The following is a 20,093-nucleotide window of genomic DNA, read 5'->3' on the forward strand; positions in this document are numbered from 1 at the left end:
ATTCCGTACATGTTTTAAGGTTTATAATTTTACTGGTTTCCGAAATTTGTTTGCAACGAAGAGTAAACAGCAGAAATGTATGCTGTTAGGAACAAGAAATTACAATGAACCCAGAAAATTTGAAACCCAATTTCCATTTAATTGATGAACTTGAAGCTTCTTTTCAGGTAATTTAAGTCAAAGTTTATCATAAAGAATGTTTTATTAATCTATTTATTTGTCTCTTTACTAAGAATACTTTTTAATATCGGTGTCATTTATCTTCAGACATCAACCCGTCAACCAAGGATTTGTATAGTAAGACTATGGAGACATATCGGTCTATAAAGACAATTCAAGATCATAACTTTTTTTGTGTAGACATGCATGCTTCAGTCTATTGTTGGAGATTGGAATAATTAAATTAACATTACTGATTGTTAATTTAATTTAATTATGACTTCAGGTAAAATGCAATGATTTATAATAAACAAATATTATAAACAATGAATTCAATTAATGAATAAATTAAAACAAAAAAGTTTGTTTAATTAATTAATAAAGGTTTTACACAACTGTCATGACTGTACATTGAATCTGTGATACAAAACATTTATATAGCACAAACTCAATGTTTATACTTTGTCTGAGTTGGCATTGTAGACTCCGCCGGTCCGAGATGACTTTATACACGGTCCAAGTTGACTTATTATTCAGTCCGAGTTGTCTCCGGGGCAGAGTTGTTTTATTTTTATTTATTTTTTCGGCCAGACATTCCGTAACATATCTTTTATTCATATGAAAATAAATATAGGACAGGTAATATACATTCAAACCTTTTCCATTAGTATTGAAAATTCAGAAAATTTTGAGACAGTTGTGATGGGATGCTGTGAAAGTACTTTTATTCGTGGGGTGCCAATTTTTGTGATTTTAGTGGATGGCTTTATCCATGAATTTAGGTGTCCCAACAAAATATAACAATTGTTGTCCAAATCAAGACCTAGAAAGATCCCCATGTAGGTTTCACTACATGGATACATACAATCTATAGAAAAAATCAAATATCACCTAACGCACTATGAACTATATATACAATTTCAGGCAGGACTTTACCCATTTAATCTTTAAAAAAACATCATTTAACATGTACGACAACATTTTAATTCTTATGAAAAATTAGTCTTGATAGATGAAAGTCAGACTTTCGGAGATGATATGCGATGATGAAGTGTTCATTTTATCTCCTCATAATTCTCATACAAAAAACAAATTTCATATTGGGCTTGCTTTTTTATTTCATAAAAATTCTGTAATTCAAAGTACATTTGTAGCATATTTTTTTTATGTAACTGTTTTCTTTAAGTGACATGTTTATGGCCCCGTAACACCTTTAATGATTGTTAATCTGTTGATCATTCGATCTCGGGTTAATTAGTGTCATCACTTCTGATTACACATGTGCAACAATTAAAATGTTTACTTTGCAATTTCCTTCAATTGAGACGATTTGTAAGCATAGACGATTCAGCTTATTTTCGAAAGCAATTATTTTATTAAACAATTGATGAAGGTTGTCAGTAATGAAAGATGAACAAGAAAGTGAAAATGAACACTTTCTTTAGCAATGTCTCACTATTCATTATAAAACAACATAATTATGATTATTATCAAGAATCTTCTTTTCTGATGGCTTCAAATTCTTCGCTGGATTTTTTTTCTTCAGAAAACTAAAATCCACAAATTTAAGATTCCACGAACATGCAACTTTTGCTCAAACCACAAAAAAATTGATACCCACAAATAAAAGTACTCTCACAGACATGACAGAAGGTTTCGTTCAAATAAAAAACTCAAATATTAAATTTTGGAGTATTATTAGTACATGTAGTACGCAGCATTTATTGTAACTGCAATAATAAATCTCACATTCTTTTTTTTTTACAATTACAATAGTAAGATCACCAAAAATTGCTGAATTTACAGTATAATAACTATCTTATCAAAAACTAAAACCCTACCAGCAAAATATAAACTTTTTTGCACAGCATTACAGGTAGTCATGGTAGTCATAATCTTGTTTTAGGGTTTAAACTATTGAACAGCAATAAGAAAAATAATTTGAACTGTTTATGTATAAAAAATCACATCAAACTCCAACTTTTTATTTACTGGTGTTCTAATTATTAGGTGTTTGAGTTTTTCAATTAATTTTTATCTTGCCTGCAGAAGTTAGATTCAGACGTGTTGTTTCTAGATGGTGTCAGCATTGAAATTTTCAGTAATTGCTAAAGTTTATGATTAAGTCATACACATGACATATATAGTCTAACCATATCTTACTATGTTAACAATAAATATTGATATTTAAGAGATGTAGTAAGATTGCAAATGAGACTATTCCACCAAATGATGAGTACAACTACATGTCTGTAGCCTTCAACAATGAGCAAAATCCATTGTTTATAAGCTATAAAAGGCTCCAGGATAACTAAATGTGGAACAATTCAAATGTCCTGATTTACATGTTCACCTAAACAATAAATAAAAGACAGCAACCAATGAAAAGCACTGTATTACAGGCTCCTAGCTTGGGACAAGCCCTTAAAGAATGTAGCAGCTAGAGTTAAACATGTTTCTGACAGCAATCCTCCTCCTAAAGTATGTAAATTGGGACAGTGGTCTTACAGCTAACACAACATTAGAAATAACTAAAAATTAGTTGGAAGAGTGTTGACTTAACATATTGGTACTTTACAAAAAAGTAAGAGTACTTCCAGTTTCTGAAATCTAGTATAAAAGTCTTATTTCAACTATAAATAAACTATCTTATTCCATTTGGGCCAGAAGAAAATATCAATCAGTTAACCTCAAACAAATTCAGTTAAGATGTCATTAGCCTTAACAGTTTATTGAAATGTGTCGCCAATTGAACAGATCAAACTGCAACTTAAATGCAAACTCAAATGGTAATTTGAAATGCAAAAGCCTCTTTATAAACTAAACACAATACATTAAAATTTCAGAATTGCACAGCAGCTGTAACCAGTCAAGAACACTTTAACACCCAAGACACAGATGAGTTGAAGCCAGGTGAATTATCTGTCACATTTAGTGAATAACTATGAATATTCATGATATTAGATCATATATATAGATGGGGATAAAAGGTTAAGAATAGAATATTAATAATGATAGACGACATTCAAATTCATGTGTTTTTCCATACATTTCTTTTGTCACAATGCTTATGTTGTTTCTTCAGAGTAAGAAACTATTGTTTAATGACCTCATTTACACCCATTGACCTCTGGTCTGTCAATCGGTGTAACTCATGCATAAAAAATAATTTGATATTGATCTATAAAGAAATTATCTAAAAAATCAGCAGATCAGTAGAATGAGTAGATTTTATCCTTTGAGGGGTCACTTTAATTCTTTTATGGTAGGGGTGAGTAGATGATACATCCAGTACCCCACCCTTTCATATACAAATGCAGTTTGAATAGCAAAAATATGTACCCTATCATATATTTGTTTAACAAAAAATATATCTATAGCTATCATGATTACACTATTTCATGGAAAGATAAATATATTTGACAAATATCTGATGCATTTACAACTGTGGTTTTAATGGTAACAGTGAAAAAAGCAATATAGACAATGCTTGCAAAAAAAGTAACATTTTAAAATTTTTGGTTGTGACCACTGTGACACTATTGATATGATTTATTCACTCTTTTGTTTATACTAATTTTCACATTTATGTTTTGTAAATTTCAGGAGCAGAGCAAACATTCCAAAAGTTCCTAGATTTATGTAGACAGACAGAGGCGTTCTTCCTCAACAAAAGGCTGGTCTTGTCAAAGCAGAAACCTGAACAAGTCATTAAAGATGTAAGTCTTAATCATCTCTGAAAGATCATCCTGAACAGGCATGAAATATTTGCCACTGGACATTAAGCAACAAATAATCAGTCAATCTCTGAAAGATGACATAATAATTTCTTGAACAAAAAACTAGCAGTAACAACAAGAACAAAATGAAACAGTAAGACCTAAACCTTCCTAAAAAAATATGTCTTGTTAAAACAGAAACTTGAACAAGTCAAAAACTCTAACAAATCGCTTAATAAGCTTTATACTTTTCTTTAAATGGGTCCCTTGCTTAAAGGTAGAGGGTTCTAGTTTTGCTTACATGTAGTTCAACATTAAATATTTAAATTTTTTATGGTTTCTGGATTCTGGATAACAGTACAAGTACTACTTTTAAAAATTATTTTAGAATTTAACACAATGTTATAAAATACAGGTCTTAACCATTTTGACATTTTAACATTTACTGCTCAAGAGTTATGTTCCTTATCTTAAAAATCATAATTATATTATCACTTTACAAGATGGTTTTCAATTTTACACTAAGTCATGAACCATAAAATATAGGTCACTATCAGGTTTGATTTTGACATGTTTGGCATTTACCATTCAGGTGTGATGACCCTTAAATATAATCATATTAATTATCTTAAAAATTGGGATTTTTTTTGTTGTTTGGATGATTATTAAGGTACCACTTGACAAAATGTTTAAAATTTTCACTCAATATCATGAACCATGAAATATAGATAAAGTTTGATTGACAGTTTAGGAATTTATCATTTAAGAGTTATTCCCAGAAATGATATAAAGGACAGGAATTTTGGGGGTTTCTGATAGTAACTAAAAAAGCCCCAAATGACAGAATCTTTTTAGATATCAATGTAATACTTATCCACAATAAATGACCAGTACAGTTGGAGTTTGATTTTGATGGATTTGACCCTTACTGATCAAGAGTTGTGCCCTTTAATTTCTAAGTGTTCGACCTTAAAGAATCTTGTGGAATTTAACCACTAGATCACCTAATTCTAATTCATTTATTTGCTGCGTCCATATATACTGGTAATGTTATCTCTTGCTTTTTATTTTGTTTTCATATTTCCTAATGAACTATGAAGTATAAATTGGTAGGAAGCTATAACAGGACTATTGTTACAACAAGTCTAAAAATACAATTGATCATAGGACATTGTTTCTAAATTTATTTGAAATTCTAAACATTGAATCAAATGTAATCATGATAATGTTCTAAACTTTAAATGATTTACATATGGACATTATCAGACTGTCTGTTGGACCTGGTGCTACATACAGTTTCATTTTATTTATATTTACAGTTAAAATGATTGCTAGAAATGTGTCAACCCTTTTTGAAAAATATGTAAGGTCCCAGTTTCAGATTGTCTGTAATCTTACTGAAATATAAGTGTACAATTAACCTTCACAATAATGATGAGATCAATGATATTTGATTTGCCTAGAAAGATTTTTTTTAAGTTAATATTTTTTCTTTTACTGCAGGAAACTGAGGATCTGAGAGCAGAACTTGAGAGGAAAGATGCTCTAATCAAACGTAACCAAGAAAAATTACAGCAATGGCAGACATTATTAAATAATATTCAGAGGGGACCAGGTGGGAGCCTGCCTGGGTCACATGGGGCTCAGAGCCATCAACCCCATCAGTCACAACAAATGCACCCACCTCATGGTTATAATGTTCAAGGAGGGACACAGATGGCACCCATGGGAGGAAGTCAAATGTATCATCCTCACCATGTTCAAGGTCCCCCACAGACTGTAGGAATGATGATGCCTCCTCAGGGGCCTGGTCCTGGACATCAGCCACCACCAGCATACTCATCACAGGTGCCATCAGCATTGGCCAGTCTGGAAACAATGTCCAGTTTGGGAATGCAGGAACGAAGATAGTGCAAACTGTATTTGATATTGTTTATCATGGCAGCTTTTCTAAACTGTTTTGAATGAAAGACCATTCCAGAAATGAGTTTAGTTTGGGTGGGGATGTGTTGGAGTCACTTATAATAGAATGCTATTGCTAGTTCTGTGTTTTCGATTGAGTTACAGTCAATTAAAATTTCATGCATGATGATGGTATACAGAATGTGCCTCCTGACACCCCAGTGCAATTTTTTCTGGAATAGTCTTTAAGTCATTTGTTTCACATAAAAATAAATGTTGTATTGAAAACAGACATTGAATGAATATATCATATTGCTGGATTTGATCAGCATTAAGTGAAGATTTTATTAAGATTTTCAATAAAAGTCTGTGTAGTGAAGTATAGCTTGTTATTTTTAAGGCTCGAATTGATCAGGTATGTTTGTGTATTGTTTAAAAGTGTACAAGAATTATTAATTATAAGTAAAAGGTGTTGGAGTTTGGGAATTTTTTTTTATAAGACTGCACCCAAACAACTAAAAAAAACAAAGAAAAGACATCCGAGAGTCAACATGTTTTTTTCAACAGTTATGTCCTTTGTACCTGGTATATCTGAATTTCTCTGACTCTAGACAAGAAAATAAATTTAACAGGGACTTATTTTTACTCAGCATTAGAAATATTTAGAAATATATGTTTTTGTCCTCCTTCCTTTCTTCCAAATCACAACAATGCTCAGAGAATGTTTGAAAAAAATCTTTCATGTTTTGTAGTGTTAATTTACAGTACTTTTTTTACCATTGTAACAACACCTTGTGAACGTAACTCCTATGAGACCATTTGCCAGAAAGCGATCATACTTGGTAGGATGTTTATCATCATGTGAAGTTGACAGAACTATAAGCCTATTTGATTTGACAAAATTCTTGCAGAAGTAATGTGACTTTATCCATATGTTAGACTATCATACAACAGCTTTTGAATGCAACTTCTCTGAGACTGTTTGACATAAAACTCTCATACTTGTTCATAGTGTTTGCCATCATGCATAGTTGACCCTACTATACTGTCGTTTTGATTTGACATTTTTTTATGGGAGTCATAGGACTGACCACTATTATCTTGGCTGCAACCAATGATGCAGAATGTGAGACATAGGGTTGCTAAACCGGTAGCGTCTCAAACTATTGGTATTAAAAGCTAAATATTTCATAAGGTGATTCTTCAGGATTCTTCAAATCTTGTATTCAGATGTATAATCTTATGAAATTTCCGTCTGGAATATGTCATTTTTCAGGGACATCTAACAAATACTGATTTTCTCACTTATAATGAGCAACAAGACAACTTTGTTTGTTATTTAAATCATTGCAAGTTATACATCTCTCAGACAATGATCACCTTACTTTGACCTCATTTCATTGATCACTGATCTTTGGTTTTTTGTGGGTAGGTCCAGTACCGGTAGTTTAATTAATAGGTCATCTGTATTTGGCGTAAGGAATGATAGGGCCAGTGTGAGCTTTTGCCATTACTTGGCGTTCGTCGTCTGTTGTTGTCCGTAGTTTTTGTCGTGAGTTAACTTTTACAAAGATCATCTTCTCTGAAACTACTGGACTAAATTTACCTGAAATTTGCCACAGTCATCAATATGGTATCTAGTTTTAAAAATGTGTCCGATGACCCTGACTGCAACCAAAAATGGCCGACATGACTAAAAGCAGAACATATGGGTTAAATGCAATGTTTGTCTATTATCTTGAAAACTGCTATAGATATATCTGACAGAGCAAAAATTTTCAGAATGCTGAGATCAACATAATGTCTGTTGACATCAAAACTGTCAGACAACATCTTATAGGAGTTATTGCCCTTACACAAAGAATTTTTCTAGTTTTTTTTTATTTTTGCCTTTTATCACAAAACCATAATAGATAGACAGAAACAAAAAGCAAAAATGAACAGCAAGATATGATCAACAAATAAGGCAATATGATTGATATCATCAGTCGACACCTTATTGAAGTTATTGACCTTTAATGATGATTTTTTTCTATTTTTGTTGCATTGTTGCCTATTATATAGAAAACTATGATAGATAGATAGAAACTTTATATAGCAAAACTGATCAGCAAGACAAGATTTACAAACAAGTAAACATGACCAAAGTCTATTCCTTATTGAAGTTATTGCCCTATAATGACAAAGTTTCCCACTTTATACATTTCTACCTATTATATCTTGAAAACTGTAATAGACAGAAATTTCAAATATCAAAAATAATCGACAAATTCTACAAATAAGCCATTATGGTCGAAATCTTCAGTCAACTCATTATCAGAGTTATTGCCCTTTAATGATAATTTTTACCATCTTTTTAGCATTTTTTGCCTATTATCTTAAAAACTGTAATAGATAAATAGAAACTTTATAAAGGAAAAATGATCAGCAGTATAAGATCTACAAATACATTAACATCACTGAAATTGTGAGTTAACTCTTAATAGAGTTATTCCTGTTAAATGATGATTTTTACAAAAGTGTCATTTGTTGAAGATGCACTTCAGCAATAGAGGCTCTAAATCTAGTTTTTTAAAGGTTTTCTTTGCAGAAATTGTAGTAGAAAGAAACTGTAAATAGCAAAAATTATCAGGAAAAAAAGTCACCATTGCTGAAATAGTCAGTCAATTCTTTATATGAGTTATTGCCCTTAAATGATGTTGATGTTTTTTTTAGGAATCTATAAAGGAATAACAGAAACTGCAGATGATAGAAATTATCAGCAGAAACAGAACTATTAATAATTCAGCATGACTGAAATTGTCAGTTACCTCCTTTTATGAGTTATTGCCCAAGTGAATGACAATTTTTGACCCAATATGTTTTTGTTGAAACTGTAGAAGATAGAAAGAAGGTGTTAATAATTGTAGATAGTAGATATAAGAAATGGTTCATTTATTGACCCAGGACTTAACCAAAATAGTTTACCTTTGAAGGTGGTAAACTCTAGTCAGAAATGGGTTAGTTGGTGTGTTAATGGCTTTAATCTAAATATGCATGAAATATTTGCCACTGCACATTAAGCAAACAACAATTAATCAATTATTAATGGTAAATATTTTAAGGAATATAAGAAAAGGGCTCCTGTGTACTTGAGACTATTACTGTTACAGTAGTCTCAGTCTAAATCTGTCAATGTAGAGGAAAAGAGGGGTCATTCCAACTTGACTACATGTTCCTCTTCATTGACTTTAAAGTTCATGTTGTTTGGGGACATCAATTCTAGTAAAATCTGTAACGGAATCGCCGTACAGGTCCTTGAAGGAAACGACTGAAACCCATTGGAATCTCAATACTTGCGCATTTCCGTGATGAGTTTGTAACAACATACCTAAAAAGATGTTGACTGAAAACGTTATGCAGAATAATTTCCAAATAATTACACTTTTAATGTTATTCATTTAGGAGCAAAGAAATGGAATATACGTGAACAAGCGGTCAATTCAACAGTAAAATACGTCAGGGCCTAAAAAGGAAAAAAAAAACTGTGACATGAAATCGCTCTCAGATTGTACATTTCAACATTTATAACAGGGCCTCTTATAACTTTATTTTGATACAAGCGTTTACTTTTTATTTTGATTAATTTAAAAGTCAATATTATTGAATTTACAAAAGATAAGTTTATACCCTTATCTCAAATCAACACAAGTAATGTCGTGCAAGTAAGTTTTATCGGTAATAAAGCAATTAATTTAATTTTTTAATTACAGAAACATATCGATTTACAAAGGTGGTGAAACTATACACGACTCCCTTCAATGCATTTTTCCTTTAAGACATAATTCAACAGTATAGAAACTTCATTTTTTTTTTATTTTGAGTCACGCTTAAAAACAATAAAATCATTAAAATTCGCTAACAAAGTGTTCGATCGTCAACGAATCAACAGTTTCCTTGAACTTGGTCAGATTTATACAAAGAACGTAGTTTCATTAGCCATTTAAATCTTAACACAAGGTAAAGAGAAAACTGTTGCAAGGCTGTCGAAAGGTAAGAAGATAAGTAGCTATAGTTTTCATACGTTTCGTCGTTAATTTTCATTTGTTTTCCGGTAACATAACTAACAAAGGTGGGCTTCAATATTTTACAAAGTTACTAAATATGATATGAAAGCAAGTCATTGTTACTTGTATAAATGGAAATTGAATAGAAGTTGGAAGTATTTTCAAACTGGTAAGTTGTCGTTTAACTATGACATCAAATGCATATCTTTTCTGGGATCCGTAGTTAAAGTCATTCGAAAACAAAGTACAGTTCAAAAGCGACAGTGTTGCAAAAAAAATCAGTGCAATATCCAAAGGCCGGTACATGTCTCGCACTTTTATCACGCACATTCAAAGTATATGCAAATGAAAAAAGCAATTCAAACCGAAGAAGTGATGGTATGTCTTACCGTTAAACGTATGGATAAATATGTCAGATTTGAATAAGGAACACATACGAGGATCTGGTCTTCAACAAAATATCTGTTTTTTTTTTTCTTTTTTTTCCAGTTGCAAATATTTCAAGCCGATTTAGAATTAATGATGGATTGTTGCTTGTTTGATACTCAGAAACAAATATATCATGCATGTACAGGACGAGAACAAGTTAAACAATTCATAAAATAGTAGGAACTGTAGAATGAAATGTAAATGATATTTCGTTGTATTTGAAATAAGGAATCGAAGCAAAGGATAAATAAAAACTTCTTGTTAATATCGACGACGATGCACCTGCCTACGCAAAATTCATGCAAAATTTGACGAAACTGACGAATTATACTTGACAGATTGTGTTCGAAAATAATTTTCATGACTAACTTCTTTTAGTTCTTTCTTTTTTTTTTTCGACAGGTAGTCCACAAATTTAACGATATAAATCATCAGCCAAAATGAGTGAAGATCATTCAGAAAAGGAAGTAATAGAATCGAAAAATGAAGATAGTCTTTCAAAACAATTGAAGACAACACAGGATGGAAAAACCACAAATATCTTTTCTCCACCGGAGAAAAGTAATCCTTCAGACGAGAAAGATTTGACAAAAGAAACTCCTAAATCTGAAGACACGGCAAAAAATCACCACGCCAAGAAGGGGCATCCGTCCAAGACAACCCACCCTACACCCAAGGCTCATTCCACTAAAGAAGGAACTCACCATGTTAAGCAGACTCATCACGTTAAAGATACGCACCATAAAAAGGAAGAGGGTCACTTGAAAGAAACGCACGGTTCAAAAGGAGATAAACCCCATTCAACTAAAGAAACTCATCATTCGAATAAGACACATCATGTAAAAGGACATAAAGAAGGGCACCACTCTAAAGAAACGCTTGGTTTGAAGGAACATCCTACTAAAGAAACGCTTGGTTCGAAAGAACATCCCATTGAAGAAACGCTTGGTTCGAAGGAACATCCTACTGAAGAAACGTTTGGTTCGAAGGAACATTCCGCTGATTCGAAGGAACATCCCACTGAAGAAACGCTTGATTCGAAGGAACACCCCACTGAAGAAACGCTTGGTTCGAAGGAACATCCCACTGAAGAAACGCTTGATTCGAAGGACCACCCCACTAAAGAAACGCTTGGATTGAAGGAACATCCCACGAAAAAAATGCATCATGTAAAAGCAGCTCACCACCCAGGAAAACAAAAGCACGATTCAAAGAAGACGGACACGAAAGAAGTTACAGAACATTCGAAAGAGGAGCATGATAAAAAAGAAACACACCATGACCAGGAAAAACCGAAAGACGCCCATCATACTAAAGCTCCAAATCATTCAAAAAAGGTCCACCACGATGATAAAGATTCGCACCACTCAAAAGAAGAACACCATCCTAAGGCAGCTCACCACCCCAAAGTAGCAAGCCACTCAACAGAGAAACATCATACAAGTGGTGCACATCACCCAAAACATCACGTTAAACACGATAAAGACCTATCAGAATCATCATAGTGTTTAATGATTTCTTTTAATAAACCAAGATGACGTTATTCAACAATGCAAATTTGGAACTGACACAAATTTTGTCCAATTATTGCCGGTTAAAATAAGCATCCCTGGCGGTGTTTTTTTTTTAAAGACAATTGAAGCTTCATTACTTGCATGCTATGTTCATTTTAGAATTTGAACTTTTTGTATGAACGTCGTGGCTTTAGAAATGTAGAGCAACTTGATGTTTGTTTTTTTTTGTCAATTACAAAATTAAAATATGATTTATTCTTGTTTAAAAGCAAACTTTACAATTGAATATAGGAGCTGAGGGGTATCCGTCAACAAGACAGCAACCTAACGACACAAACAACCAAAAGATATCTAGGGGTTAAAATGTTATCAACAATAAACGGGTTTATGTACTCTATGCCAAGCTCTAAATCCTAAAAAATCGTGAAAAAATGAGAAAAAAAGTAATAATTGCTAATAGTATCTGAGATACAGACTTGAAAACGAAAACTTAAAACATTGGCCACCAATCCAATAAATGAGTTCAAGGTCAAGTGAACCTTGTCTGATGGACGTGTAGACCTTGCAAGAATCCCATATACCAAATATAGTTTTCATATTACTCATAATAAGAGAGTATTTAACATGACAAAAAAAAAATATATTTTTGTTTCAAGCAGTCTCTGAACCATGAAAATGAGGTCAAGTACAAAGGACATATGACAGACGGAAACTTCGTAACATAAGGTATCTGCATACAAGGTAAGAAGCATCCAGGTCTTCTACCTTCTGAAATAAAAAGCTTTATACAAATAGTTTTCGCCGTCATCGCCTCCGCCGGATTGTAATTCATGTCTCTCATTCTGTAACTTTCGTCGCAGGTGAGACAAAAACAAACAACCTCTGACGACTTTCCTGACTTGGGAAAAGCACATGGACACGTTGCGGCGATGAATGAGTTTTTCTTTGTTTTGCTTTAACCTTTACCCTCCCTCTTTATATCTATAACGATCAATAGATTAACAAAAGGTACATAATAGAAAAGAGCCGTTAGTTTTCTCAATTGAATTGTTTCATATTTCATGTCGGGGCCTTTTATAGCCGACCATACTGTATGGGTTTTTCTCATTGATGAAGGCCCTACGGTTGCCTATAATTGCTTACATCCACTTCATTTGAACTTCGGTAGATAGTTGTCTCATTGGCGATCATACCACATCTCCTTATTTTTATACTGTAAAAACCAGTTCATGAAAAGTAACATAGATATACCGGTTAAAAAATAACAAAATACTCAAAACAAGCAAAACAATAAACAATATCGTTTCAAAGATTCTCACAGTAACAGAAAGTAAGGTTTAAAAGTTTAGCCTGATAATATGAAAGCATGCCGATCTATACTCTTATATCGGTCGCTGAACTTCCCACTAGATTTAATACTGTAATAGATAAAAAAGGATAATACGAATTACCAAAAATATAGAACAGTACAAAAGACCACATCCGACTCCTCCGAAAAGATAGAACAAACAAAAGACAAACAACAACGAACAACACATAGTCCTATACTTGCCTGACTTAGTTCAGGAACACAATGTGGTGTGGTCAAGCCAGATAAAGGTGAGCACAAACTCGCCCTTTGTCTATCTAGACTAAAGAATTCCATAATAGTCAAACACACAATCCAGCTACCAATAGGATTACCACTATCTTGAACAAGCAAATAAAAGGCAGCACATAATTTGGAAAGCAGGGTCAAAATGTGCTCGCTACTTCAGGAAACCGTGGCAAAAACTTCGTGAATATACAAGAAGACACGAATTTCTGCAACGCCTAAAAACAAAACTGTTCATAAGTCTCAATGAAGAAAGACGAAACTTTTTAGTCCTGCTTCGAACTGTAAAACATTCGTGAAGGGTTCCGCGGAACTATGTGTCTTGTCTGCGATTGCTGCTGTCAGTGAATAGTGTAATTTTGACTGTAAAAATGGAGTCCGTTTATCAGTAAAATACAGAATTGATAAACACATTAATCTTTTTCTTCAGATGCTATTTCTTGATCTTAAAGATTTGCTTCTGTCCAAGTTTTATAACAATCCATAAAGGTTTACAAATGTATCATGCAAAATCTATTTAATCCCAGACAGTCTGTAATGTCAACTGCTAAAAACTAAGTCGATATTTCAGTAAAAAACTGAAAAATGAAAAACAAAATATAGTAAAAAATTTTGCCTCGGATTAAATCTCTTAATTATATATAAAAAAAGCTGCCGAAGTTTCAGACAATTCGATGAAGGTTTGACAAATAGATTGATGTGTAACAAACTTTAACCCCAGTCTGTATCTACTTCATACGCCCTTTTATCAGCAAAGTAAGGACAAATATTTGTTGTTTGTGTTTGCTTTTGCTCTGGATACTATCTTTTAGTTATGAAAAAGCTTTTGTCCAACTTATGTAAAGTTCCATGAAGGTTAGTCAAAGTTATTGATGACTGATGATATACTTTCACCTTAGACAATATCGTATTATTAACTGTAAAAAAAAAACTAAGTCTATTTAATAATAGTATACAGAAAAATTAAAATAAACATGTTCAAAATTTTGCTGTGGACGCTGTCTTTTTGGTCATAGAAAAGCTTCTGTCCAAATTTCATAAAATTCCATAAAAGGTTTGTCAAAGTTCTTGATGTCTACAAAAAAGTTTAATCACAGAAGGAACCTAAATGTTGACGCCGACGGAATATATGATCGCTTTGTCTCGCTTTCGCAACAATTATAGCGAATTGATGTTCTTCCCACAAAAACAGACCCTTTTTACCTAAATTGAGAGTAGCCGCACTGAATCAGTAGATGCTACTCGTTACTTTGGCAATTTCCAAAAGCTGTTAGTATTGTAAAAACAAAATTTATCTGTACGCTATCAATTAAATAGCAAATCTGTTCAACATTGAAAATGGTCAGTTAATTAAAATCTGACATAAATATATTTGAGTTCTTTCCAAAAATACGTTATGGAGCTAAGAGACGTTTTAAGAGTTCGTTACTCTTTAGCTCTCGCTATAGTAAGAAACTTACAGGAGTTCGTTCACCACTGTAGGCCGTTGATGGCCAATAAAAATAACGAGAACTTTTTTTTGAAACATACCTTTGAAGGTCTTAAGTTTTAAATGGTGGCCAACTACCTTTTCCGTTAATTTTCAATGTTATACATCTTTTCAAACCTTAACAATTCATTGACTTTATTTAATATACTGTAATATTTGCGACTTTTTGCTAAGCACCAAACGCGGTTGGTGTTCACAAGGTGATTGAATTTTCCGGGAATACGACAACCTAAAGTAGGCAAAGTACATCCATGACGTTGTGTTTTTGTGACTTAACTTTATTTGAAGTCACTCAATGCACTGGGTACAGTAGAAAATGTAAGAAACAACATATATCAGGTCAGTCAATAGTTCAATGCTTCGAATTAAGTAATACTTTAGTTTGAGTGCAATATGTGAATGCAATATTTCCCTTGTCGCTTCTCGCGTTTCATGTTTATGTGCTTAGCTAGTTTTAACTTATCCCCTAAGTTTGTTATTTCGTACAATATTTCAGTCAGCCTGAAGAAAATTTATGGTTCATCCATTGCACTCAATTTTTTTATTTTTGTTTTTTGTTTTGTTTAATATAATGGTTGTTTGTTTTCCCAGGGGCGGATTCAGACGGGGGTGTGGCGGGCGTGCGCCCCCCCCCCCATAAATTTGCAAAGCATGGGTTTTCTCTACACTCTTGAAGAATATTTCGATAATTTTACCTCAAAAAAATTTCGCATCGCTCCGCTCGGCGAAAATTTAAGGTTGCGACCACCCCCTAACCTAAAATCCTGGATCCGCCACCGTTTCCGTTGGGCGGGCCTATCTTCTACATTAAAAGAATCAAACAGGCATGTGCTTTACAATTATTAAAACAACTGTATACACCACTATCACACGATTCGGACAAACGGCACGAAAGATTTTTACTATGCAGACGATAAGGATATATGATTGGCGTAAATAAATTGATAGGAAAGAATATATTGCAATAGAGCCACGATCTAAAATTGTCTTCAGTTATCACCGAACTCACCTTGACGCTAAGCAGTCATCAATCAACGAGTAAATTAACAACGAGTCCTAAAATACCAAGTCCCTAGCGTCGAGATGATGCTGTTTCATTCGTAAACTACGTCTTGGAGGTACACATCCAAAAGTATCTAAGGGGAGGAAGATTTAACCAAAGTCCTGACTTCATAAGTTGATTTGAACGATAACACACACATGCGTTGGATTGATCGTAAAACAACGAGTCCTAAAATACCATGGCCCTAGCGTCGAGATGATGTTGTTTCATTCGTAAACTACGTCTTGGAGGTACACATCCAAAAGTATCTAAGGGAAGGAAGATTTAACTAAAGTCCTGACCTCATAAGTTGATTTGAACGATAACACACGCATGCGTTGGATTGATCGTAAAACAACGAGTCCTTTTAAAAATACCATGGCCCTAGCGTCGAGATGACACTGTTTCATTCGTAAACTACGTCTTGCCGGAGGTACACATCCAAAAGTATCTAAGGGAAGGAAGAGTTGACCAAAGTCCTGACCTCATAAGTTAATTGATTTAAACGATAACAAACACATGCGTAGGATTAATCATCAGACATAGTGAAAAACTTTTTTTTCTTTTCTTTTTTTCTCATTCTATTCATACCAGATACCAAGAATATCACTGAAACAAAAACTGGGTCAAAATCTTAATTTAGTATATTTTAGAAACATCTACTCTGCTTAAAAATAACAAGCTCTTTAAAAGACTTTTATAAATTGAAAGTGTATGAATAAAGGAACTAAAAAAGCTGAAAAAAATTGAATGGTATGTGTGCTTGTTTTCGAGATATAAGCCAGTGAAAATTTGGCGGGAAATGATTCTCTCTAGACTTTTCATACATTTAACATTGGCCGCTTTTTTGTTTCAAAATCTATGAAAAAATAACAAGGATTTCATAAGATTTTCAAATATGGCTTTTTAAACTATATGTAATAAAATTATGAAAAGTAGGGGTTAGCGGGCAAAATTTTTTAATGGCAATTCATGGATAAAACCAGAAGATTCCGAAAATCTAGCAAAAATTAAAAAACAAGAGGAGCAAACATCCTTAACCAAAACTTTAACCAAGGAACCGCAAAATCTGTGTCAAACCTCTAATTCTGCACATAATTTTTATTTTATAGTTCTCTTAAATAGTTCGCATCATAATGAATATGTGTACTTAGTTTCAAGTTTGTGAGATAAACTAACTTAGTAAACCATCAACATTTAAGACGAACTTGCAGACGCACAGATCGAAAAACACTATGTATATCTTTTTCTCGTAGGCGTGGAACACAAAAAAACAGCTTCAAATTGTGTCTTTTAAAAATTGACTTTTTTTGCAGATAAGTGGAAGACGCAAAATTGAGAAATAGACGATATGGAGAAGGAAATTGCTTCTACAGAGGCAATTAGTCCGCAGGAGGACACGCATGCGTCAGAAAAGTCTGGTGATACTTACGCGATAGAAAAGACTGGTGATCCTTACGCGACAGAAAAGACTGGTGACAACCACGAGTCAGAAAATGCTCAAACATTGAACAAAAAGATATATTCGCCAAAAAAGGAACATTCACCGAAATACCATCCAAATGTCCAAAAGGCGCCCGAATCTAAAATAAAACACCTTTCAAGTAATTCTCGTCTTTCAAGAAAAGAAACTCATCAGTTAGAGAAAGACACACAGGAAGAAGACGAAAACCCAAAAGATATCCACCAAATATCACATTTAAAAGAGACAAAGCACGGAAAAGCTACACATTCAAAAGAGAAAACTCATGCAAAGGATGCACATCCAAAGGAGAAACATCATACAAAGAAGACACATACACAAAAGACACACCATGTGAATGAGGTACATCTAAATGAGACACATCATGTAAAGGAAGCACATCCCAAGAAGACACTCAATGATAATGAAATTAATTCAAAAGAGACGCATTATGCACCAGAGACACACCATAAGGAAAAACACCATATAAAGAAATCACACACAACAGACTCACACCATGTAAAAGTAGCACATCCAAAACAGACACATGATGTAAAAGAAGCACATCCACATAATGTAAAAGGAGCACATCCAAAAGAGAAACATGATGTAAAAGAAGCACATTCACACCATGTAAAAGGAGCACATCCAAAAGAAAAACATGATGTAAAAGAAGCCCATTCACACCATGTAAAATCAGTACATCCAAAAGAAAAACATGATGTAAAAGAAGCACATTCCCACCATGTAAAAGTTACACATCCAAAAGAGAAACATGAGGTAAAAGAAGCCCATTCACACAATGTAAAAGAAGCACATCCAAAAGAGAAACATGATGTACAAGTAGCACATCCCCACCATGTAAAAGAAGCACATCCAAAAGAGAAACATGATGTCAAAGAAGCACATACACACCATGCAAAAGAGAAACATGATGTAAAAGTAGCACATCCAAAAGAGAAACATGATGTAAAAGTAGCACATCCCCACAATGTAAAAGAAGCACATCCAATAGAGAAACATGATGTCAAAGAAGCACATACACACCATGCAAAAGAGAAACATGATGTAAAAGTAGCACATCCAAAAGAGAAACATGATGTAAAAGTAGCACATCCAAAAGAGAAACATGATGTAAAAGTAGCTCATCCAAAGGAGAAACATGATGTAAACGAGGTACATTCACACAATGTAAAAGTAGCACATCCAAAAGAGAAACATGATATAAAAGTAGCACATCCAAAAGAGAAACATGATGTAAAAGTAGCACATCCAAAAGAGAAACATGATGTAAAAGTAGCACATCCAAAAGAGAAACATGATGTAAAAGAGGAACACCAAAAACAGGAACACAAAGCAAATGAGGGACATGCGAAGGAAATGCATAATGTTAAGGGTGTATATGCAAAGGGGACACACCAGGAAAAGGAGAGGCATCTAAGTGAGATACATCATGTTAAGAAGGCACATACAAAAGGGCTACATGTAAAGGATCATCAAGAGAAGAATGTAAATAACAAAAAGGAAAAACAACCAGCACAGGAAAATGATCTAATCGAAAAACAATCAGCAGAGGAAAACGATCCAATCGAAAAACAAGCAACAGAGAAAAACGATCCAATCGAAAAACAACCAGCAGAGGAAAACGATCCAATCGAAAAACAACCAACAGAGGAAAAAGATCCAATCGAAAAACAACCAGCAGAGGAAAATGATCCAATCGAAAAACAAGCAACAGAGGAAAATGATGCAATCGAAAAACAACCAACAGAGAAAAATAATATAATTGAAACACAACCAGATGATAACTGTGAAAATGACAAGCAACCAACAGATGCAAACAGTGAAAATGACACACAACCAACAGACGCAAACAGTGAAAATGACACACAACCAAGAGGACACTAATGATACAATCAATACAGAAGAATGATGTAAATACATGAAATACAGAAGAATGATGTAAATGCATGAAATACAGAAGAATGATGTAAAAACATGAAATACAGAAAAATGATGTAATACATGAAATAAAAAAGAGCTTGATTTGAGGAAATGATGCTTAATTTTTTTTTTCTCACAAAAATGATGCTGTATCATCAGAACACTAATTTATAATTGCAAAACTGTATTTCCAATTTAAAGACACCGGTTTGCTGTTCTTGTAATTTCTCTAAAAGTTTCTGATAACAATAAGATTTTAAATTTGCAATCATTACATCTTAATTGCCTAAATTTGAAGCAGACATTTTGAATTACTATGTAGTATGTCGATGTCTAGTATATAACTCAATTGATCCGTACGATGCACCAAAAAGAAAAACAACACCAAATCAATAGACACACTTGAAAACACCGATTTAAGTACACGCAGTTACTGAAAGATAGGTCAAAGTCAATTACAACTAATAAATGAATCATGTTCTCCCAGACTAAATTATCAATCAGTTCACACTAAACGGATGTAGTGTAAAACGTCATAAAAAGTTTGAGTAATGCACGACAGCTTGCAATGCCAAAATGTAAGTTAATAGTATCGAAAAGCTATTCGGTCGAATCCAAAATTATACTTTTTTCAATTATCCGTCACATTATGCATGCTTTTTTTTAAAATAAAGCTATAAAAAATGCTCATCTAACTTTTATTTCTTATAAAAAAAATGCATTTACGATGCAATGAAGAGAAAACGCATTTTAACAAGAAAGCATTGTTATTTATTTTATGAAAGATTTTCGA

At 33.2% G+C, this 20,093-nt stretch overlaps 3 protein-coding genes across 4 annotated transcripts; all 3 read left to right on the forward strand.

Annotated features, from left to right (window-relative positions):
* The first annotated feature begins 28 nt into the window (after nucleotides 1-28).
* Nucleotides 29-6,159, forward strand: LOC127733265 (mediator of RNA polymerase II transcription subunit 28-like). Its single transcript, XM_052242612.1, has 4 exons — nucleotides 29-167; nucleotides 3,006-3,072; nucleotides 3,766-3,878; nucleotides 5,382-6,159. The coding sequence occupies exons 1-4, from the start codon at nucleotides 105-107 to the stop codon at nucleotides 5,787-5,789; spliced, it is 651 nt and encodes a 216-aa protein (XP_052098572.1). The 5' UTR covers nucleotides 29-104; the 3' UTR covers nucleotides 5,790-6,159.
* Nucleotides 6,160-9,674: 3,515 nt separating this feature from the next.
* LOC127733255 (histidine-rich glycoprotein-like) lies at nucleotides 9,675-12,020 on the forward strand. 2 transcript variants are annotated; one of them, XM_052242595.1, is made up of 2 exons: nucleotides 9,675-9,812; nucleotides 10,658-12,020. In XM_052242595.1, the coding sequence occupies exon 2, from the start codon at nucleotides 10,696-10,698 to the stop codon at nucleotides 11,758-11,760; it is 1,065 nt and encodes a 354-aa protein (XP_052098555.1). In that variant the 5' UTR covers nucleotides 9,675-9,812; nucleotides 10,658-10,695; the 3' UTR covers nucleotides 11,761-12,020. The 2 variants fall into 2 exon arrangements, with proteins under 2 accessions (XP_052098555.1, XP_052098556.1); XM_052242596.1 differs by lacking the exon at nucleotides 9,675-9,812 and adding an exon at nucleotides 9,836-9,995.
* Nucleotides 12,021-15,132: 3,112 nt separating this feature from the next.
* On the forward strand, nucleotides 15,133-19,391 carry LOC127733243 (glutamic acid-rich protein-like). The gene is made up of 2 exons (XM_052242561.1): nucleotides 15,133-15,191; nucleotides 17,211-19,391. The coding sequence occupies exon 2, from the start codon at nucleotides 17,246-17,248 to the stop codon at nucleotides 19,262-19,264; it is 2,019 nt and encodes a 672-aa protein (XP_052098521.1). The 5' UTR covers nucleotides 15,133-15,191; nucleotides 17,211-17,245; the 3' UTR covers nucleotides 19,265-19,391.
* Nucleotides 19,392-20,093: the final 702 nt, after the last annotated feature.

This window comes from Mytilus californianus, unplaced genomic scaffold (assembly GCF_021869535.1).
Source record: "Mytilus californianus isolate M0D057914Y unplaced genomic scaffold, xbMytCali1.0.p SCAF_3, whole genome shotgun sequence".
In the NCBI taxonomy this organism is placed as follows: Eukaryota; Metazoa; Mollusca; class Bivalvia; order Mytilida; family Mytilidae; genus Mytilus; species Mytilus californianus.